Consider the following 21,147-nt stretch of genomic DNA (forward strand, 5'->3'; position numbering starts at 1 on the left):
GACGGTAGCTCTCCAGGAACAGGGTTAGAGAGCCCTGGCCTAGAGGTAACTTACTGAAGTATGTAAAAAATAAATAAACAATGTAGTTCAGATAATAAAAGGATCATGAAGCCCTCAGCCATGTGTGCTGAGTATAGTATATAATGTGTCTGACAGCCTAAAAATGTATCTGGTGGGAGTAAGGAAGAAGACTCAGGAGCACCCTCTAGTGGAGACAGATGGTACTCATGCTTTGTCCCCTCTCTCTCTCAGGTATGGCAGCCAGAGACGTGGCTCAGGCATTGCGCGCTCTGGCCTCGGCCGCCCGTGGGGTTGCCGCGACGACCGCCGACCCTCAGGCCCGCAACGCCATGCTGGACTGCGCTGGTGACGTTATGGACAAGTCGGCCAATCTGATCGAAGAGACCAAGAGAGCCATTGCCAAGCCGGGAGATCCTGACAGCCAGCAGAGACTGGCACAGGTCAGTCAGACAGTCTGTCAGGTTCTATACTTTTGGATATTTGTTGCCAATACACAAAGAGCTCACTATTAGAATGTAAACCCCTCAACAGTCAAGACTGTGCTTCTATGAAAGACCTTAGGAAACATCATATCCACCTACGAAATGCTTCTATTTGAATGTGTTTGGTTGTGTACAGGTGGCCAAGGCTGTATCCCAGGCCCTGAACAGGAGTGTGAACTGCCTGCCTGGACAGAGAGATGTGGACAACGCTATAAGAACAGTCGGAGAGGCCAGTAAGAAACTACTGGCCAATTCTGTGAGTAGAAAATCACACCAAACTAAAATATTCTGCCTTTTTAGGACCACTTTTTTTGTTTTCAACTATTACTTCTCTTTTCTCCCTTTCATTACTTTTCCTCTTCATTTATCCCCTCCTCCACCTCTCTTCTCCAGTTCCCGCCCAGTGGGAAGAGTTTCCAGGAGGCGCAGGTCAACCTGAACCAGGCTGCAGCCGGTCTCAACCAGTCAGCCAATGAGCTGGTCCAGTCATCCAGGGGCACCACCCAGGACCTGGCCAAGGCCACTGGCAAGTTCGGCCATGACTTCGGAGAGTTCCTAGATGCCGGCGTGGACATGGCCGGCCAGTCACAGGTCAGAGAAGGACACCGATGAAACACCAGTGTCATGTGACTGGGGGTGAAATGATATCTATTGCGTTGTGACGTATTGTTCAGGTTGACTGATGTTGTGTAGCTCATTTCATACGGTGTACGATGCAGCGGTCATATGTTTTGTTAAGTGTATGTTTAGGAGAGAGGAGGACGGGACGTGTCTTGAGATATATGCAGACAATTCACTCTCATCAGATGTTTCCATACTTGTGTGTGTAATATGTTACTAACTTCATATGTGCGTGAATGACTGAGAGAACCTTCATGACCTGATTTGAACCTTTTCCCTTCCTCTCTGCCCTCCGTTCAGAACAAGGAGAACCAGACGCAGGTGGTGTCCAACCTCAAGACCATCTCCATGTCGTCCAGTAAGCTGCTGCTCGCCGCCAAGGTCCTGTCCACCGACCCCAACTCCCCCAACCTCAAGAACCAACTAGCAGCCGCCGCTCGGTAAGAATGGTATTAGAGCCTGTCCACAGACCCCTCCCAGCATCCACAATGCAGTTAGCTACAGATAGCAGGCTTGGTAAGAATGGTATTAGAGCCTGTCCACAGACCCCTCCCAGCATCCACAATGCAGTTAGCTACAGATAGCAGGCTTGGGTTCACTTCTACTTTCAACACTGTTCTAATCATCTATTTAGTCATTCATTGAAATTCCAGTTTTGTACTGGAAACGTGCCGTCATTTTCACTGGGGATCGTTTCTGTTTGAATATTTGTAACCCTCATGATGCTCCATGCTAATTGTTAACGTGTTCCTTTCCACGTTACTCAAATTCTTATTGTTAACACACACACTCTCATATACAGTAGATACAGCTCTGAGCATTCTCTAACTCCCTGTCTTACACACACACACACACACACACACACGTTACAATAGTCGCGTTCTTGTATAGACGTCTTCAACGTGCGATGTGTGTAGAAAGGGTTACATAACAAACTGTCAGTAGGGGTTTATATTGAATGAAAAGTTCAACGGGACACACCTCTCCCAGTTGGATGTCATGATGACGGGTGACAAGAGCTCTGGTGTGAAGTTTCCCATATCTACAGATCTAGGATCAGCTTCCCCTCCCTCAATTCTTACCTTAGCCCTTAATGGGGAAAATTAAAAGCTGACCCGAGATCAGCATCTAGGGGACAACTTCACCCTACTCCGCTATGAGACTGAAGGAGAAGGGATGTGACAGGCTTTGATTGAACACTTTTCTATTTTTCTAAAGGCACCTCTTCAGACTCTAGTGTGGGCTGCTCCGTTCTCTAGTGTGGGCTGCTCCGTTCTCTAGTGTGGGCTGCTCCGTTCTCTAGTGTGGGCTGCTCCGTTCTCTAGTGTGGGCTGCTCCGTTCTCTAGTGTGGGCTGCTCCGCTCTCTAGTGTGGGCTGCTCCGCTCTCTAGTGTGGGCTGCTTCGCTCTCTAGTGTGGGCTGCTTCGCTCTCTAGTGTGGGCTGCTTCGCTCTCTAGTGTGGGCTGCTTCGCTCTCTAGTGTGGGCTGCTTCGCTCTCTAGTGTGGGCTGCTTCGCTCTCTAGTGTGGGCTGCTTCGCTCTCTAGTGTGGGCTGCTCCGCTCTCTAGTGTGGGCTGCTCCGCTCTCTAGTGTGGGCTGCTCCGCTCTTTAGAGTGGGCTGCTCCGCTCTTTAGAGTAGGCTTCTCCGCTCTTTAGAGTGGGCTGCTCCGCTCTTTAGAGTGGGCTGCTCCGCTCTTTAGAGTGGGCTGCTCCGCTCTTTAGAGTGGGCTGCTCCGCTCTTTAGAGTGGGCTGCTCCGCTCTTTAGAGTGGGCTGCTCCGTTCTCTAGTGTGGGCTGCTCCGTTCTCTAGTGTGGGCTGCTCCGTTCTCTAGTGTGGGCTGCTCCGTTCTCTAGTGTGGGCTGCTCCGTTCTCTAGTGTGGGCTGCTCCGCTCTCTAGTGTGGGCTGCTCCGTTCTCTAGTGTGGGCTGCTCCGCTCTCTAGTGTGGGCTGCTCCGCTCTCTAGTGTGGGCTGCTTCGCTCTCTAGTGTGGGCTGCTTCGCTCTCTAGTGTGGGCTGCTCCGCTCTCTAGAGTGGGCTGCTCCGTTCTCTAGTGTGGGCTGCTCCGTTCTCTAGAGTGGGCTGCTCCGCTCTCTAGAGTGGGCTGCTCCGTTCTCTAGAGTGGGCTGCTCCGTTCTCTAGAGTGGGCTGCTCCGTTCTCTAGAGTGGGCTGCTCCGTTCTCTAGAGTGGGCTGCTCCGTTCTCTAGTGTGGGCTGCTCCGTTCTCTAGTGTGGGCTGCTCCGTTCTCTAGAGTGGGCTGCTCCGCTCTCTAGAGTGGGCTGCTCCGTTCTCTAGAGTGGGCTGCTCCGTTCTCTAGAGTGGGCTGCTCCGTTCTCTAGAGTGGGCTGCTCCGTTCTCTAGAGTGGGCTGCTCCGTTCTCTAGTGTGGGCTGCGCCGTTCTCTAGTGTGGGCTGCGCCGTTCTCTAGTGTGGGCTGCGCCGTTCTCTAGAGTGGGCTGCTCCGTTCTCTAGAGTGGGCTGCTCCGTTCTCTAGAGTGGGCTGCTCCGTTCTCTAGAGTGGGCTGCTCCGTTCTCTAGAGTGGGCTGCTCCGTTCTCTAGAGTGGGCTGCGCCGTTCTCTAGTGTGGCCTGCGCCGTTCTCTAGTGTGGGCTGCTCCGTTCTCTAGAGTGGGCTGCTCCGTTCTCTAGAGTGGGCTGCTCCGTTCTCTAGAGTGGGCTGCTCCGTTCTCTAGTGTGGGCTGCTCCGTTCTCTAGTGTGGGCTGCTCCGTTCTCTAGTGTGGGCTGCTCCGTTCTCTAGTGTGGGCTGCTCCGTTCTCTAGTGTGGGCTGCTCCGTTCTCTAGTGTGGGCTGCTCCGTTCTCTAGTGTGGGCTGCTCCGCTCTCTAGTGTGGATTGCTCCGCTCTCTAGTGTGGGCTGCTCCGCTCTCTAGTGTGGGCTGCTCCGCTCTCTAGTGTGGGCTGCTCCGCTCTCTAGTGTGGGCTGCTCCGCTCTCTAGTGTGGGCTGCTCCGCTCTCTAGTGTGGCCTGCTCCGCTCTCTAGTGTGGCCTGCTCCGCTCTCTAGTGTGGCCTGCTCCGCTCTCTAGTGTGGGCTGCTCCGCTCTCTAGTGTGGCCTGCTCCGCTCTCTAGTGTGGCCTGCTCCGCTCTCTAGTGTGGCCTGCTCCGTTCTCTAGTGTGGGCTGCTCCGTTCTCTAGTGTGGCCTGCTCCGCTCTTTAGAGTGGGCTGCTCCGTTCTTTAGAGTGGGCTGCTCCGTTCTTTAGAGTGGGCTGCTCCGTTCTCTAGTGTGGGCTGCTCCGTTCTCTAGTGTGGGCTGCTCCGTTCTCTAGTGTGGGCTGCTCCGTTCTCTAGTGTGGGCTGCTCCGTTCTCTAGTGTGGGCTGCTCCGTTCTCTAGTGTGGGCTGCTCCGCTCTCTAGTGTGGCCTGCTCCGCCCTCTAGTGTGGCCTGCTCCGCCCTCTAGTGTGGCCTGCTCCGCCCTTTAGTGTGGCCTGCCCCGTTCTCTAGTGTGGCCTGCCCCGCTCTCTAGTGTGGCCTGCTCCGCTCTCTAGTGTGGCCTGCTCCGCTCTTTAGTGTGGCCTGCTCCGTTCTCTAGTGTGGGCTGCTCCGTTCTCTAGTGTGGCCTGCTCCGCTCGTTAGTGTGGGCTGCTCTGCTCTTTTGTCTGCCTTCTTTCCACCCTCACATTCTCTCGCGCTCCTGTTCTTCATCTAATGTTCTCACTCCCCCTCTTTCGTACTTTTTATTTACATTGTCCAACTTACTTCCACTTTGTCTCTCTCTCTGTCTCTCTGTCTGTCTCTCTCTCTGTCTCTCTCTCTGTCTCTCTGTCTGTCTCTCTGTCTGTCTCTCTGTCTGTCTGTCTCTCTCTGTCTGTCTGTCTATGTCTCTCTGTCTATGTCTCTCTGTCTATGTCTGTCTCTGTCTATGTCTGTCTATGTCTCTGTCTGTCTGTCTGTCTGTCTATGTCTGCCTGTCTATGTCTCTGTCTATGTCTGTCTCTGTCTATGTCTGTCTCTGTCTATGTCTGTCTATGTCTCTGTCTGTCTGTCTGTCTATGTCTCTGTCTGCCTGTCTATGTCTCTGTCTATGTCTCTCTGTCTGTGTCTCTCTGTCTGTCTGTCTATGTCTGTCTGTCTGTCTATGTCTCTGTCTGTGTCTGTCTGTCTCTCTGTCTGTTTCTGTTTATCTCTCTGTCTGTCTCTGTCTGTTTCTGTTTATCTCTCTGTCTTATGTCTCTCTCTGTCTTATGTCTCTCTCTGTCTTATGTCTCTCTCTGTCTTATGTCTCTCTCTGTCTTATGTCTCTCTCTCTCTGTGTCTCTCTCTGTGTCTCTCTCTGTGTCTCTCTCTGTGTCTCTCTCTGTCTCTCTCTGTGTCTCTCTCTGTCTCTCTCTCTGTGTCTCTCTCTGTGTGTCTGTCTGTCTGTCTGTCTCTCTGTCTGTTTCTGTTTATCTCTCTGTCTTATGTCTCTCTCTGTCTTATGTCTCTCTCTCTGTCTTATGTCTCTCTCTCTGTCTTATGTCTCTCTCTGTCTTATGTCTCTCTCTGTCTTATGTCTCTCTCTGTCTTATGTCTCTCTCTCTCTGTGTCTCTCTCTGTGTCTCTCTCTGTGTCTCTCTCTGTGTCTCTCTCTGTGTCTCTCTCTGTGTCTCTCTCTGTGTCTCTCTCTCTGTCTCTCTCTGTCTCTCTCTGTCTCTCTCTCTGTCTCTCTCTCTGTCTCTCTCTCTGTCTCTCTCTCTGTCTCTCTCTCTGTCTCTCTCTCTGTCTCTCTCTGTGTCTCTCTCTGTGTCTCTCTCTGTGTCTCTCTCTGTGTCTCTCTCTGTGTCTCTCTCGGTGTCTCTCTCTGTGTCTCTGTCTCTCTCTCTTGCTCTCTCTCTGTCTCTCTGTCTCTCTCTGTCTCTCTGTCTCGCTCGCTCTCTGTCTCTCGCTCGCTCTCGCTCTCTCTCGCTCTCGCTCTCTCTCTCTCTCGCTCTCTCTCTCGCTCTCTCTCTCGCTCTCTCTCCTGCTTTCAGTTTCTGATGAGAAAACAGCTCACCAGTTCTCTGTAGAGATTCTACACACCAAAGCTCTGAAGCGTGTGTGGGCGAACAGCAATTTACAGCGAGAGACTGGTGCTCTCCATCCCTCATTCTCACTCACTCACTCACTCACTCACACACACATACATACACACACACACCCTTTCTGTTACTCTGTAACTAACACACTCCCTCATGTTTTCTCACATGCTACCTCCCTTTCGCTCTCTCTCTCTCCATCCACAGTGCCGTCACTGACAGTATCAACCAGCTCATCACCATGTGTACCCAGCAGGCCCCGGGCCAGAAGGAGTGTGACAATGCTCTCCGGGAGCTCGAGGTACACCCGTTCTTCTCTCTTTCTATTTGTTGTCATTTTTTTCGTCTTTCAATCTCTGAACAGTTTGTTGGATGACTCATTCAGTTGTTGGTGAATGTGAATGCTGTGGAGTGAGGGAGTTGCTAAGGCTGGGAAAGAGTGTGTTACTGTTCTTCTGGGACTTGTGGTATAGGTACACTGTGTTCTATCTTACTGCATGATGTATTCTTTATGTGGATATTAAAGGGATAGTTCAGGAACATTTACATATTTAAATGTACATGTAAAATTGTATATATATATATATATATATTCATTATCATAAAAACAGTACTGTATGGGCAAGGGAGAGACTGCAGTCCACACTTTGTTTAAAATGTTAAAAAATCCACTGCCACCAACCACGAATATTAATACTCCCTCCTCCTTCACTCTCTCGCTCCTCTTCTTCCTCTCCCTCCTTCACTCTCTCGCTCCTCTTCTTCCTCTCCCTCCTTCACTCTCTCGCTCCTCTTCTTCCTCTCCCTCCTTCACTCTCTCGCTCCTCTTCTTCCTCTCCCTCCTTCACTCTCTCGCTCCTCTTCTTCCTCTCCCTCCTTCACTCTCTCGCTCCTCTTCTTCCTCTCCCTCTTCTCTCTCGCTCCTCTTCTTCCTCTCCCTCCTCTTCTTCCTCTCCCTCTTCTCTCTCGCTCCTGTCCCTCTTCCTCTCCTTCACTCTCTCGCTCCTCCTTCACTCTCTCGCTCCTCCTTCACTCTCTCGCTCCTGTCCCTCTTCCTCCTCCTTCACTCTCTCGCTCCTGTCCCTCTTCCTCCTCCATCACTCTCTCGCTCCTGTCCCTCTTCCTCCTCCATCACTCTCTCGCTCCTGTCCCTCTACTCCCTCCTCCTTCACTCTCGCTCCTGTCCCTCTTCTCCCTCCTCCTTCACTCTCTCCCTCATGTCCCTCTTCCTCCTCCTTCACTCTCTCTCTCCTGTCCCTCTTCCTCCTCTTCTTCCTCTCCCTCCTCCTTTACTCTCTCGCTCCTCTTCTTCCTCTCCCTGCTCCTTCACTCTCTCGCTCCTGTCCCTCTTCCTCCTCCTTCACTCTCTCCCTCCTGTCCCTCTACTACCTCCTCCTTCACTCTCTCCCTCCTGTCCCTCTTCTGCCTCCTCCATCACTCTCGCTCCTGTCCCTCTTCTCTCTCCCTCCTTTCTCTCTTCCTCCTCCTTCACTCTCTCCCTCCTCCTTCACTCTCTCCCTCCTGTCCCTCTTCCTCCTCCTTCACTCTCTCCCTCCTGTCCCTCTACTCCCTCCTCCTTCACTCTCTCCCTCCTGTCTCTCTTCTCCCTCCTCCTTCACTCTCTCGCTCCTGTCCCTCTTCTCTCTCTCTCCTTCACTCTCTCGCTCCTGTCCCTCTTCCTCCTCCTTCACTCTCTCGCTCCTGTCCCTCTTCTCTCTCCTGTCCCTCTTCTTTCTCCCTCCTTCACTCTCTCGCTCCTGTCCCTCTTCTCTCTCCTGTCCCTCTTCTTTCTCCCTCCTTCACTCTCTCGCTCCTGACCCTCTTCCTCCTCCAAGTTATCTCATCAAAATATTTTGTTGCTCAGTGATTTGAATGCATTTTTAAATGATTTGGTCATGGAATCTGAAACTCTCTAAATGGAGGACATTGACTTGGATCGGTTTGTGTTTGAACAAGCTAATATTGTCTTGTGGCTAGATTAACAAACCAACATGTGGATTGTACTCCCTCCTTGTCCATAGACTGTTTAAGATAAGGAAACAAATATATGAATATGTAATATCGCTGAACCACCCCTTCAATGTACTTAGTGGTGATTGGTCAAGAACATGTTACTATTTTTCTACTGTTTTCTACTATTATATATTATATTATTTGTATTAGAAATATGTAATTAATATATAAACATTGATGTGTGAATATCAATATCTTTATGCATTTCTGATATATTTTTGGGGTCATAGACTTAAAATAATCTGAATATTGGCGTGGTTTATCCGTACTTGGAAAATGCTGTTTTACTACCTAATGATTTCTCCTATTACACAGTGAAGGTATGATTTGAGTGTGAGATCAACATTTGATGTTGTACTCCAGAGTCTAGTTACACAGCTTCAAGTTGTTGTGCTCCAGTGTCTAGTTACACAGCTTCAAGTTGTTGTGCTCCAGAGTCTAGTTACACAGCTTCAAGTTGTTGTGCTCCAGTCTAATTACACAGCTTCAAGTTGTTGTGCTCCAGAGTCTAGTTACACGGCTTCAAGTTGTTGTGCTCCAGTCTAATTACACAGCTTCAAGTTGTTGTGCTCCAGAGTCTAGTTACACGGCTTCAAGTTGTTGTGCTCCAGTCTAGTTACACGGCTTCAAGTTGTTGTGCTCCAGAGTCTAGTTACACAGCTTCAAGTTGTTGTGCTCCAGTCTAGTTACACAGCTCCAAGTTGTTGTGCTCCAGTCTAGTTACACAGCTTCAAGTTGTTGTGCTCCAGAGTCTAGTTACACAGCTTCAAGTTGTTGTGCTCCAATCTAGTTACACAGCTTCAAGTTGTTGTGCTCCAGTCTAGTTACACAGCTTCAAGTTGTTGTGCTCCAGTCTAGTTACACAGCTTCAAGTTGTTGTGCTCCAGAGTCTAGTTACACGGCTTCAAGTTGTTGTGCTCCAGAGTCTAGTTACACGGCTTCAAGTTGTTGTGCTCCAGAGTCTAGTTACACGGCTTCAAGTTGTTGTGCTCCAGAGTCTAGTTACACGGCTTCAAGTTGTTGTGCTCCAGGGTCTAGTTACACGGCTTCAAGTTGTTGTGCTCCAGGGTCTAGTTACACGGCTTCAAGTTGTTGTGCTCCAGGGTCTAGTTACACGGCTTCAAGTTGTTGTGCTCCAGGGTCTAGTTACACGGCTTCAAGTTGTCTTCTTTGTCTGGTTCATTAACATGTCACCTGAAGGGTGCATAATTGACAGCTCTTTTGTGTGCTTGTGCCTTGTGTGTGCACATATGTATATGTGGGGTGTGTCTGAGTGCATTTCCGCGTCCATGTATAGTAGTCTATATGTTCTCTCTGTGGTTGTGACTGTGTGGGTGATTATGTTCCTAACCTGTGTACCATGTCTCTCCAGACTGTTCGGGGTATGCTTGAGAACCCCACCGAGGCGGTCAGTGACCTCTCCTACTTTGACTGCATCGACAGTGTCATGGAGAACTCCAAGGTAAACAACAAACTAGACACCTCCTTGATAAATATAATTTAATTCCTTCAACATTTCATTTCTTTCTTTTCCTCTCTCCCTTTCTCTTCCTTTCCTTCTATACTTCCTCCCTACTTCCCACATACTTCCTCCCTACTTCCCACATACTTCCTCCCTACTTCCCACATACTTCCTCCCTACTTGCCGCATACTTCCTCCCTACTATGTCCTAGAATATATCCAGGGAAATGGTGTTTTGTTTTTAAAATAAGATTTTCGATCACCTTTATACCTTGTATATGTTGTATAGGTATTTTGTGAAATAAATATGTTTAAATATATAGAAATATTAAGAAATAAAATATATATTTTAAATCTATTTACCTTGTGTCCTGCAGGTCCTGGGGGAAGCCATGGCTGGAATCTCCCACAACGCTAAGAACAGCAATCTGCCTGAGTTTGGGGATTCTGTCAGCTCTGGCTCTAAAGCCCTGTGTGGCCTTACTGAAGCAGCTGCCCAGGTAAACCACCTTCCAGTCCAGCAGACCAGGGGGTGTCCCAAATGGCCCTCTATTCCCTGTATACCCTATGGGCCCTGTATACCCTATGGGCCCTGTATACCCTATGGGCCCTGTATACCCTATGGGCCCTGTATACCCTATGGGCCCTGTATACCCTGTGGGCCCTGTATACCCTGTGGGCCCTGTATACCCTGTGGGCCCTGTATACCCTGTGGGCCCTGTATACCCTGTGGGCCCTGTGTGCCCTGTGTACCCTGTGTGCCCTGTATACCCTATGGGCCCTGTATACACAATACCCTGTATACCCAGTTTTCTGTATACCCTATGGGCCCTGTATACCCAGTTTTCTGTATACCCTATGGGTCCTGGTCCAAAGTTGTGTACTACATGGAGAATAGAGTGCTATTTGGGATGCAAGCAAGCAGCCTAACGCCCACAGGGATGCGTTGCCTTGCAGAGTTGGATGGTCCGATGCTCTAAAACATCGGCCTAATTATTCTCTCAACCAATGAGGCAATTCGATGCTAGCTTAGGAACATCTGGACCTGGGAGTGCATCTCTAATGGAGGGGAGGAGTGGTAGTCACTTTCAACAGTCAGTTCCTCTCTCTAATGGAGGGGAGGAGTGGTAGTCACTTTCAACAGTCAGTTCCTCTCTAATGGAGGGGAGGAGTGGTAGTCACTTTCAACAGTCAGTTCCTCTCTCTAATGGAGGGAAGGAGTGGTAGTCACTTTCAACAGTCAGTTCCTCTCTAATGGAGGGGAGGAGTGGTAGTCACTTTCAACAGTCAGTTCCTCTCTCTAATGGAGGGGAGGAGTGGTAGTCACTTTCAACAGTCAGTTCCTCTCTAATGGAGGGGAGGAGTGGTAGTCACTTTCAACAGTCAGTTCCTCTCTCTAATGGAGGGGAGGAGTGGTAGTCACTTTCAACAGTCAGTTTCTCTCTAATGGAGGGGAGGAGTGGTAGTCACTTTCAACAGTCAGTTCCTCTCTAATGGAGGGGAGGAGTGGTAGTCACTTTCAACAGTCAGTTCCTCTCTCTAATGGAGGGGAGGAGTGGTAGTCACTTTCAACAGTCAGTTCCTCTCTCTAATGGAGGGGAGGAGTGGTAGTCACTTTCAACAGTCAGTTCCTCTCTCAATTCAATACTCTCATATAACCACACAAACAAATGCCCGCACATGCTCGCGCGCGTGTACACACACACACACACACACACACACACACACACACACACACACACACACAGGCGCCTAATGACTGTGAGTAAGGCCTGGTCATGTGGGTCTGTCAGTGTGTCTCTGTCTCTGAATGCTCCATCAGCTCATTACAGTTCAGTACATTATAGGACATTACAGTACAGGTCATTACAGCACATTACAGGTCAGTACATTATAGGACATTACAGTACAGGTCATTACAGCACATTACAGGTCAGTACATTATAGGACATTACAGTACAGGTCATTACAGCACATTACAGGTCAGTACATTATAGGACATTACAGTACAGGACATTACAGGTCAGTACATTATAGGACATTACAGTACAGGTCATTACAGCACATTACAGTTCAGTACATTACAATTCAGTTCAGGTCATTACAATTCAGGTCAGTCTATTACAGTGCAGTTCAGGTCATTACAGTACATTACAGTTCAGTTCGTTACATTACAGTACATTACAGTTCAGTTCATTACAGTACAGTTTCGTTCATTATAGTACATTACAGTTCAGTACATTATAGGACATTACAGTACAGGTCATTACAGCACATTACAGTTCAGTACATTACAGTGCATTATAGGACATTACAGTTCAGTTCATTATAGTACATTACAGTTCATTACATTACAGTTCAGTTCATTACAGTACATTACCTTACAGTGCATTAAAGTTCATTACAGTTCAGTTCATTACAGTACATTATGCTGTCATATTAACAATTGCTCTGCGCTACTGCTCATTGAAGAGTTGACTGTGTTTGTTTGAGTGCATCTGTGTGCATCTGTGTCTGAATGTTTTCTGTTTCTGTGTGTGAATGCATGTTGCCATGGCAAAGAGTGGCAAGACAAGCGTAACGTGAGAGATGTGGAAGATCTTGGAAAACCTTTGACATGTAACATGTTTTGTTGGAACACCGTTTGATCAACTCACTGCGGTGGCTCTACCCACGTCCGGTGCTGCAGACGTTTACGTTGTCATAAACAATAACACGTGTGGTGCTGCACACGTTAACGTTGTCATCAACAATAACACGTGTGGTGCTGCAGACGTTAACGTTGTCATCAACAATAACACGTGTGGTGCTGCACACGTTAACGTTGTCATCAACAATAACACGTGTGGTGCTGCAGACGTTAACGTTGTCATCAACAATGGTGCTGCAGACGTTAACGTTGTCATAAACAATAACACGTGTGCAGACGGGGCTGTGTGGTGCTGCAGACGTTAACGTTGTCATAAACAATAACACGTCTGGTGCTGCAGACGTTAACGTTGTCATAAACAATAACACGTGTGGTGTTGCAGACGTTGTCATAAACAATAACACGTGTGGTGCTCGTTAACGTTGTCATAAACAATAACACGTGTGGTGCTGCAGACGTTAACGTTGTCATAAACAATAACACGTGTGGTGCTGCAGACGTTAACGTTGTCATCAACAATAACACGTGTGGTGCTGCAGACGTTAACGTTGTCATCAACAATAACACGTGTGGTGCTGCAGACGTTAACGTTGTCATCAACAATAACACGTGTGGTGCTGCAGACGTTAACGTTGTCATCAACAATAACACGTGTGGTGCTGCAGGCGCTAACGTTGTCATCAACAATAACAGGCGCGTTGTGGTGCTGCAGGCGTTAGCGTTGTCATAAACAATAACACGTGTGGTGCTGCATATGTTAACGTTGTCATAAACAATAACACGTGTGGTGCTGCAGACGTTAACGTTGTCATCAACAATAACACGTTGTCATAAACAATAACACGTGGTGCTGCAGACGTTAACGTTGTCATAAACAATAACACGTGTGGTGCTGCAGGCAGACGTTAACGTTGTCATCAACAATAACACGTTAGCGTTGTGCACGTGTGCAGACGTTAACGTTGTCATAAACAATAACACGGTGCATATGTGCGTTGTCATGCAGACGTTAACGTTGTCATCAACAATAACACGTGTGCTGCAGCTAAGCGTTGTCATAAACAATAACACGTGTGGTGCTGCAGACGTTAACGTTGTCATAAACAATAACACGTGTGGTGCTGCAGACGTTAACGTTGTCATCAACAATAACACGTGTGGTGCTGCAGACGTTAACGTTGTCATAAACAATAACACGTGTGGTGCTGCAGACGCTGCGTTGTCATCAACAATAACACGTGTGGTGCTGCAGACGTTTGTTGTCATCAACAATAACACGTGGTGCTGCAGACGTTAACGTTGTCATAAACAATAACACGCGTGTGGTGCTGCAGGCGTTAACGTTGTCATCAACAATAACACGCGTGTGGTGCTGCAGACGTAACGCGTTGTCATAAACAATAACACGCGTGGGGCTGCAGACGCTAACGCGTTGTCATCAACAATAACACGTGGTGCTGCAGACGCTAACGTTGTCATCAACAATAACACGCGTGTGGTGCTGCAGACGTAACGTTGTCATCAACAATAACGCGTGTGGTGCTGCAGACGTTAACGTTGTCATCAACAATAACACGTGTGGTGCTGCAGACGTTAACGTTGTCATCAACAATAACACGCGTGTGGTGCTGCAGACGTTAACGTTGTCATAAACAATAACGCGTGTGCAGACGTTAACGTTGTCTAAACAATAACACGTGCTACGCTAACGTTGTCATAAACAATAACACGTGTGGTGCTGCAGACGTTAACGTTGTCATAAACAATGTGGTGCTGCAGACGTTAACGTTGTCATAAACAATAACACGTGTGGTGCTGCAGACGTTAACGTTGTCATAAACAATAACACGCGTGTGGTGTGCTGCGTTAACGTTGTCATCAACAATAACACGTGTGGTGCTGCAGCGTTAACGTTGTCATAAACAATAACACGCGTGGTGCTGCAGACGTGTGGTGCTGCATACGTTAACGTTGTCATAAACAATAACACGTGTGGTGCTGCAGACGTTAACGTTGTCATCAACAATAACACTGGTGCTGCAGACGCAGGCGTGGTCATAAACAATAACTGTGGTGCTGCAGGCGTTAACGTTGTCATAAACAATAACACGTGTGGTGCTGCAGACGTTAACGTTGTCATAAACAATAACACGTGTGGTGCTGCAGGCGTTAACGTTGTCATAAACAATAACACGTTGTCGTTGTCATCAACAATAACGCGTGTGGTGCTGCAGACGTTAACGTTGTCATCAACAATAACACGTGTGGTGCTGCAGACGTTAACGTTGTCATCAACAATAACACGTGTGGTGCTGCAGGCGTTGTCATCAACAATAACACGCGTGTGGTGCTGCAGACGCACGTTGTCATCAACAATAACACGTGTGGTGCTGCAGACGTTAACGTTGTCATAAACAATAACACGTGTGGTGCTGCAGACGTTAACGCGTTGTCATCGTGTGGTGCTGCAGACTTAACGTTGTCATAAACAATAACACGTGTGGTGCTGCAGACGTTAACGTTGTCATCAACAATAACAATAACAATAACTGCGTGTGGTGCTGCAGACGTTGCGTTGTCATAAACAATAACACGTGTGGTGCTGCAGACGTTAACGTTGTCATCAACAATAACACGTGTGTGCTGCGTTGCGTTGTCATCAACAATAACACGCGTGTGGTGCTGCAGACGTTAACGTTGTCATAAACAATAACACGTGTGGTGCTGCAGACGTTAGCGTTGTCATCAACAATAACACGCGTGTGGTGCTGCAGACGTTAACGTTGTCATCAACAATAACACGTGTGGTGCTGCAGGCGTTAACGTTGTCATCAACAATAACTGCGTGTGGTGCTGCAGACGTTAGCGTTGTCATCAACAATAACACGTGTGGTGCTGCAGGCGTGCGTTGTCATAAACAATAACACGTGTGGCGCTGCAGACGTTAACGTTGTCATCAACAATAAACGTGTGGTGCTGCAGACGTTAACGTTGTCATAAACAATAACTGCGTGTGGTGCTGCAGACGTTAACGTTGTCATCAACAATAACACGTGTGGTGCTGCAGGCGTTAACGTTGTCATAAACAATAACACGTGTGGTGCTGCAGAACGTTAACGTTGTCATAAACAATAACACGTGCTGGTGCTGCAGCGTTAACGTTGTCATCAACAATAACACGTGTGCTGCAGACGTTAACGTTGTCATCAACAATAACACGCAGGCGTTAACGTTGTCATAAACAATAACACGTGGTGCTGCATCAACGTTAACGTTGTCATCAACAATAACACGCGTGTGGTGCTGCAGGCGTTAACGTTGTCATAAACAATAACACGTGTGGTGCTGCAGACGTTAACGTTGTCATAAACAATAACACGTGTGGTGCTGCAGACGTTAACGTTGTCATAAACAATAACACGTGTGGTGCTGCAGACGTTAACGTTGTCATAAACAATAACACGTGTGGTGCTGCAGACGTTAACGTTGTCATCAACAATAACACGTGTGGTGCTGCAGACGTTAACGTTGTCATCAACAATAACACGTGTGGTGCTGCAGGCGTTGCGTTGTCATAAACAATAACACGCGTGTGGTGCTGCAGCGTAACGTTGTCGATCAACAATAACACGTGTGGTGGTGTTAACGTTGTCATAAACAATAACACGCGGTGCTGCAGACGTTAACGTTGTCATAAACAATAACACGTGTGGTGCTGCAGACGTTAACGTTGTCATAAACAATAACACGTTGTGGTGCTGCACGTGTGGTGCTGCAGGCGTTAACGTTGTCATCAACGTGTGGTGCTGCAGACGTTAACGTTGTCATCAACAATAACACGTGTGGTGCTGCAGACGTTAACGTTGTCATCAACAATAACACGTGTGGTGCTGCAGACGTTAACGTTGTCATAAACAATAACACGTGTGGTGCTGCAGACGTTAACGTTGTCATAAACAATAACACGTGTGGTGCTGCAGACGTTAACGTTGTCATAAACAATGGCGCTGCAGGACGTTAACGTTGTCATCAACAATAACACGTGTGACGTTAACGTTGCATGCATACGTGTGGCAGGCGTTAACGTTGTCATAAACAATAACACGTGCTGCATATGTTGCTGCAATAAGACGTGTGGTGCTAACGTTGTCATCAACAATAACACGTGTGGTGTTGCAGACGTTAACGTTGTCATAAACAGAGCTGCTACGTTAGCGATCGTCTAATAAAAGCAGCGATCATCGTAGATTTTTAGCTGTAGTGTTTTTTTTCAGCTGTAAAAAAAATCTAACATTTTCCTATATTTGCTCTAACTCCTGTCGGCTCTTGTTACATTTATCTTGTTTAGTTCATCAAAACCATCCATACAACATTAACATTTACATTTACATTTAAGTCATTTGGCAGACGCTCTTATCCAGAGCGACTTACAAATTGATTTGTCTGAAAAATGTTACAGGGTGCCTACCTGGTTGGAGTGTCAGACCCTAAAAGCCACGCGGGCCAGAAGGGGTTGGTGGACCCTGGTCAGTTTGCCCGTGCCAACCAGTCCATCCAGATGGCATGCCAGAACCTGGTGGACCCAGCCTGCACCCAGTCCCAGGTAGACACACACACACACACACACACACACACACACACACACACACACACACACACACACACACACACACACACACACACAGGTGCCTGCGCACAAACACACACGTCGTCAGCGGTCTATCGCAGTCAAGGATGACTTTGGTTAGGCTTTGTGTGTTCCAATATAAACGAGTAACACACACACACACACACACATATATGATCGTACGAATGAACATTCATACACTCACTCGCTTACTCAAGGTCCACGGATAAACACACGCATGCACACACAAATAAACACATGCAAACTCTCATACACTCACTGACTCCCTCACTCACACGTCATACCACACAGACCATACATGTCACCAACCTAAACTTGCTCTGCGTACTGTTTTCCATATGTCCACCGTATACAGAATCAAGGTGAATTAAGGTGATCAATATTTCTGAACAGAAGCAGTGTTTTCCATCTTTTAGCTGCCTACTTCAGACACCTCCTCTTGTTTCCCAAGGTCCTCTCTGCCGCCACCATCGTCGCCAAGCACACGTCAGCGCTGTGCAACGCCTGTCGCCTGGCCTCCTCCAAAACAGCCAACCCTGTTGCCAAGCGACAGTTTGTCCAGTCTGCTAAGGAGGTGGCCAACAGCACAGCCAATCTGGTCAAGTCCATCAAAGTGAGTAATAGTCACTACTTTTTGAATTCATATGTACAGTACAGGTTAGGGCTGCAGCAAGGTACATCGTTAATGTGACAGACACTTGCAGGGTGACTCCATGCCCCAAGTTCATTGACAATTATCTAACAACAACCCGTGTAATAAGAAATACATTTTAGAATGGCATTCCATCACTAATGAATGTAACCCTGTTTGTGCGTTGTGTGTGTAGGCTCTGGATGGAGCGTTTAACCAGCAGAACAGAGAGAAGTGTAGGGTCGCCACAGGGCCCCTGATAGAAGCTGTGGATAACCTCACCGCCTTCGCCTCCAACCCAGAATTCGCCAGCGTGCCCGCTCAGATCAGCGCTGAGGTAATACAGTACACTGGCCTTCCCTACTGTCTCTGTGGTTACGCTGTCCCTTCCCTACTGTCTCTGTGGTTATGCTGTCCCTTCCCTACTGTCTCTGTGGTTACGCTGTCCCTTTCCTACTGTCTCTGTGGTTACGCTGTCCCTTTCCTACTGTCTCTGTGGTTACGCTGTCCCTTCCCTACTGTCTCTGTGGTTACGCTGTCCCTTCCCTACTGTCTCTGTGGTTACGCTGTCCCTTCCCTATTGTCTCTGTGGTTACGCTGTCCCTTCCCTACTGTCTCTGTGGTTACGCTGTCCCTTCCCTACTGTCTCTGTGGTTACGCTGTCCCTTCCCTACTGTCTCTGTGGTTACGCTGTCCCTTCCCTATTGTCTCTGTGGTTACGCTGTCCCTTCCCTACTGTCTGTGGTTATGCTGTCCCTTCCCTACTGTCTCTGTGGTTACGCTGTCCTTTCCCTATTGTCTCTGTGGTTACGCTGTCCCTTCCCTATTGTCTCTGTGGTTACGCTGTCCCTTCCCTATTCTCTCTGTGGTTATGCTCTCCCCCTGTACTTTCTAGCCAGAAATGGCCCATTTGGCAGCTTGATGTACACTGCCTACCCCTTAACCCCAATTCTTCTCCTTAATGCTGAGGCATTCGGTCCCATTTCTAAGTATTTGGTATGACTTGACCAGGGATCAAACCTCCAACCTTCCAATATCAGGGTGGAGACACTGACCACAAGGCTACTGAACTTGTTGTCCTCCCCGATGAAAATAAAGCCCGATTCAGATGAATGTCACACATCCCTTCACCGCCGAGCCAACATTATGAAACTGACATAAACGTCTAATGTTAATTGATTTTAATACGGTTGCCATGAGATACTACCTTGTCCACTTTTTTTTGGGTGGAGAGACAACGGATACGTCAGATGTTACACAGTCAACCGGAATGTTGTATTATTGTTCCAACTCCCAGGGCCTGGCAGCGATGGAGCCCATCGTGGCTGCAGCTAAGACCATGCTGGAGAGCTCCACAGGTCTGATCCAGACCGCTCGCTCCCTGGCCGTCAACCCCAAAGACCCCCCCAAGTGGTCAGTGTTGGCCGGACACTCCAGGACCGTTTCCGACTCCATCAAGAAACTTATCACCAACATGAGGTAACAGTTAACATGGTCAGTTACCACAGCAGAGATAAATACTGTGTCAACATGAGGTAACAGTTAACATGGTCAGTTACCACAGCAGAGATAAATACTGTATCAACATGAGGTAACAGTTAACATGGTCAGTTACCACAGCAGAGATAAATACTGTGTCAACATGAGGTAACAGTTAACATGGTCAGTTACCACAGCAGAGATAAATACTGTGTCAACATGAGGCAACAGTTAACATGGTCAGTTACCACAGCAGAGATAAATACTGTGTCAACATGAGGTAACAGTTAACATGGTCAGTTACCACAGCAGAGATAAATACTGTGTCAACATGAGGTAACAGTTAACATGGTCAGTTACCACAGCAGAGATAAATACTGTGTCAACATGAGGTAACAGTTAACATGGTCAGTTACCACAGCAGAGATAAATACTGTGTCAACATGAGGTAACAGTTAACATGGTCAATTACCACAGCAGAGATAAATACTGTGTCAACATGAGGTAACAGTTAACATGGTCAATTACCACAGCAGAGATAAATACTGTGTCAACATGAGGTAACAGTTAACATGGTCAATTACCACAGCAGAGATAAATACTGTGTCAACATGAGGTAACCGCTAACATGGTCAGTTGCCACATCAGTGAAATTACGGAAACTTTTGAAAAATGTACTGCCGTAAAGCTCCTCACCGGGTTGGTGTTTAATTGTTAGATATATTGATGCAGCCAGCCATTGAGACATATCTCTGTGAGAGAGGGAAAAAAGTATCTTCATTCCAAGTTATCAAGGTTAAAAACACAAATCGTTAGGAAGTCTGGTCATTTTGGCTTCTCCAAAATCGTTTCTCAAGTACTGTGTGTCTATGCGTGTGTACAGAGACAAAGCCCCAGGCCAGAGGGAGTGTGACGAGGCCATCGAGGTGCTGAACAACTGTATTCGGGAGGTGGACCAGGCCTCCCTGGCAGCCATTAGCCAGCAGCTCACACCAAGAGAGGACATCTCCCAGGAGGTGTGTGTTTCTGTCTGTGTCTTGTCTGGCTGTCCCTCTGTCTGGCACGCTGGCTGTCGGTTTGTGTGTTTGTGTGTGTGTGTGTGTGTGTGTGTGTGAGTGTGTGTGTACACTCATAAGACCAAGAGCATTTACAGTGCCTTCGGAAAGTATTCAGACCCCTTGACTTTTTCCACTTTTTGTTACGTTACAGCCTTATTCAAAAATGTATATAAAAAAATACACACAATACCCCATAAAGACAGGTTTTTAGACATTTTTGCAAATGGATTAAAACGTTTTAAAAACTGATAGCTTATTTACATACAGTACCAGTCAAAAGTGTGGACACACCCACTCATTCAAGGGTTTTTCTTTATTTGTACTATTTTCTGCAAGCTGTCATCAAGACAAAGGATGACTACTTTGAAGAATCTCAAATAGAAAATGGTTTTGATTTGTTTAACACTTTTCTGGTTACTACATGATTCCATATGTGTTATTCCATAGGATGTCTTTACTATTATTCTACAATGTAGAAAATAGTACAAATAAAGAAAAACCCTTGAATGAGTAGGTGTGTCCAAACCTTTAACTGGTACTGTAACTATTCAGACTCTTTGCTTTGAGACACGAAATTGAGCTCAGGTGCATCCTGTTTCCATTGATCGTCCTTGAGATGTTTCTACAGCTTAGTTGGTGTCCACTTGTGGTAAATTAAATTGGTTGGACATGTTTTGAAAGGCACACACTTGTCTATATAAGGTCCCACAGTTGACAGTGCATGTCAGAGCAAAAACCAAGCCATGAGGTCAAAGGAATTGCCTGTAAGAGCTCCAAGACATGATTGTGTCGAGGCACAGATCTGGGGAAGGGTACCAAAACATTTCTGCAGCATTGACAGTCCCCAAGAACACAGTGGCCTCCCTCGTTCTTCAATGGAAGACGTTTGGAACCACCAAGACTCTTCCTAGAGCTGGCCGCCTGGCTAAACTGAGCAATCGGTGGAGAAAGGACTTGGTCAGGGAGGTGATCAAGATCCCGATGGTCATGCTGACAGAGCTCTAGACTTCTTCTGTGGAGATGGGAGATCCTTCCAGAAGAACAACAATCTCTGCAGCCCTCCACCAATCAGG

General features: G+C 47.5%; 1 protein-coding gene across 3 annotated transcripts in view; it reads left to right on the forward strand.

Annotated features, from left to right (window-relative positions):
* tln1 (talin 1) overlaps window positions 1-21,147 on the forward strand; it is a 159,258-nt gene that overhangs the window by 97,497 nt on the left and 40,614 nt on the right. For all 3 annotated transcript variants that reach the window (XM_064943510.1, XM_064943509.1, XM_064943511.1), the window contains 12 exons: window positions 253-461; window positions 640-759; window positions 897-1,094; window positions 1,425-1,564; window positions 6,341-6,434; window positions 9,519-9,608; window positions 9,986-10,108; window positions 16,718-16,861; window positions 17,358-17,519; window positions 17,734-17,874; window positions 18,835-19,016; window positions 19,900-20,032. In XM_064943510.1, coding sequence (XP_064799582.1) covers window positions 253-461; window positions 640-759; window positions 897-1,094; window positions 1,425-1,564; window positions 6,341-6,434; window positions 9,519-9,608; window positions 9,986-10,108; window positions 16,718-16,861; window positions 17,358-17,519; window positions 17,734-17,874; window positions 18,835-19,016; window positions 19,900-20,032 — 1,736 coding nt within the window. The remainder of the gene's footprint in view (window positions 1-252; window positions 462-639; window positions 760-896; window positions 1,095-1,424; window positions 1,565-6,340; window positions 6,435-9,518; window positions 9,609-9,985; window positions 10,109-16,717; window positions 16,862-17,357; window positions 17,520-17,733; window positions 17,875-18,834; window positions 19,017-19,899; window positions 20,033-21,147) is intronic.

The sequence above is a fragment of the Oncorhynchus masou genome, chromosome 28 (genome assembly GCF_036934945.1).
Source record: "Oncorhynchus masou masou isolate Uvic2021 chromosome 28, UVic_Omas_1.1, whole genome shotgun sequence".
Lineage (NCBI taxonomy): Eukaryota > Metazoa > Chordata > Actinopteri > Salmoniformes > Salmonidae > Oncorhynchus > Oncorhynchus masou.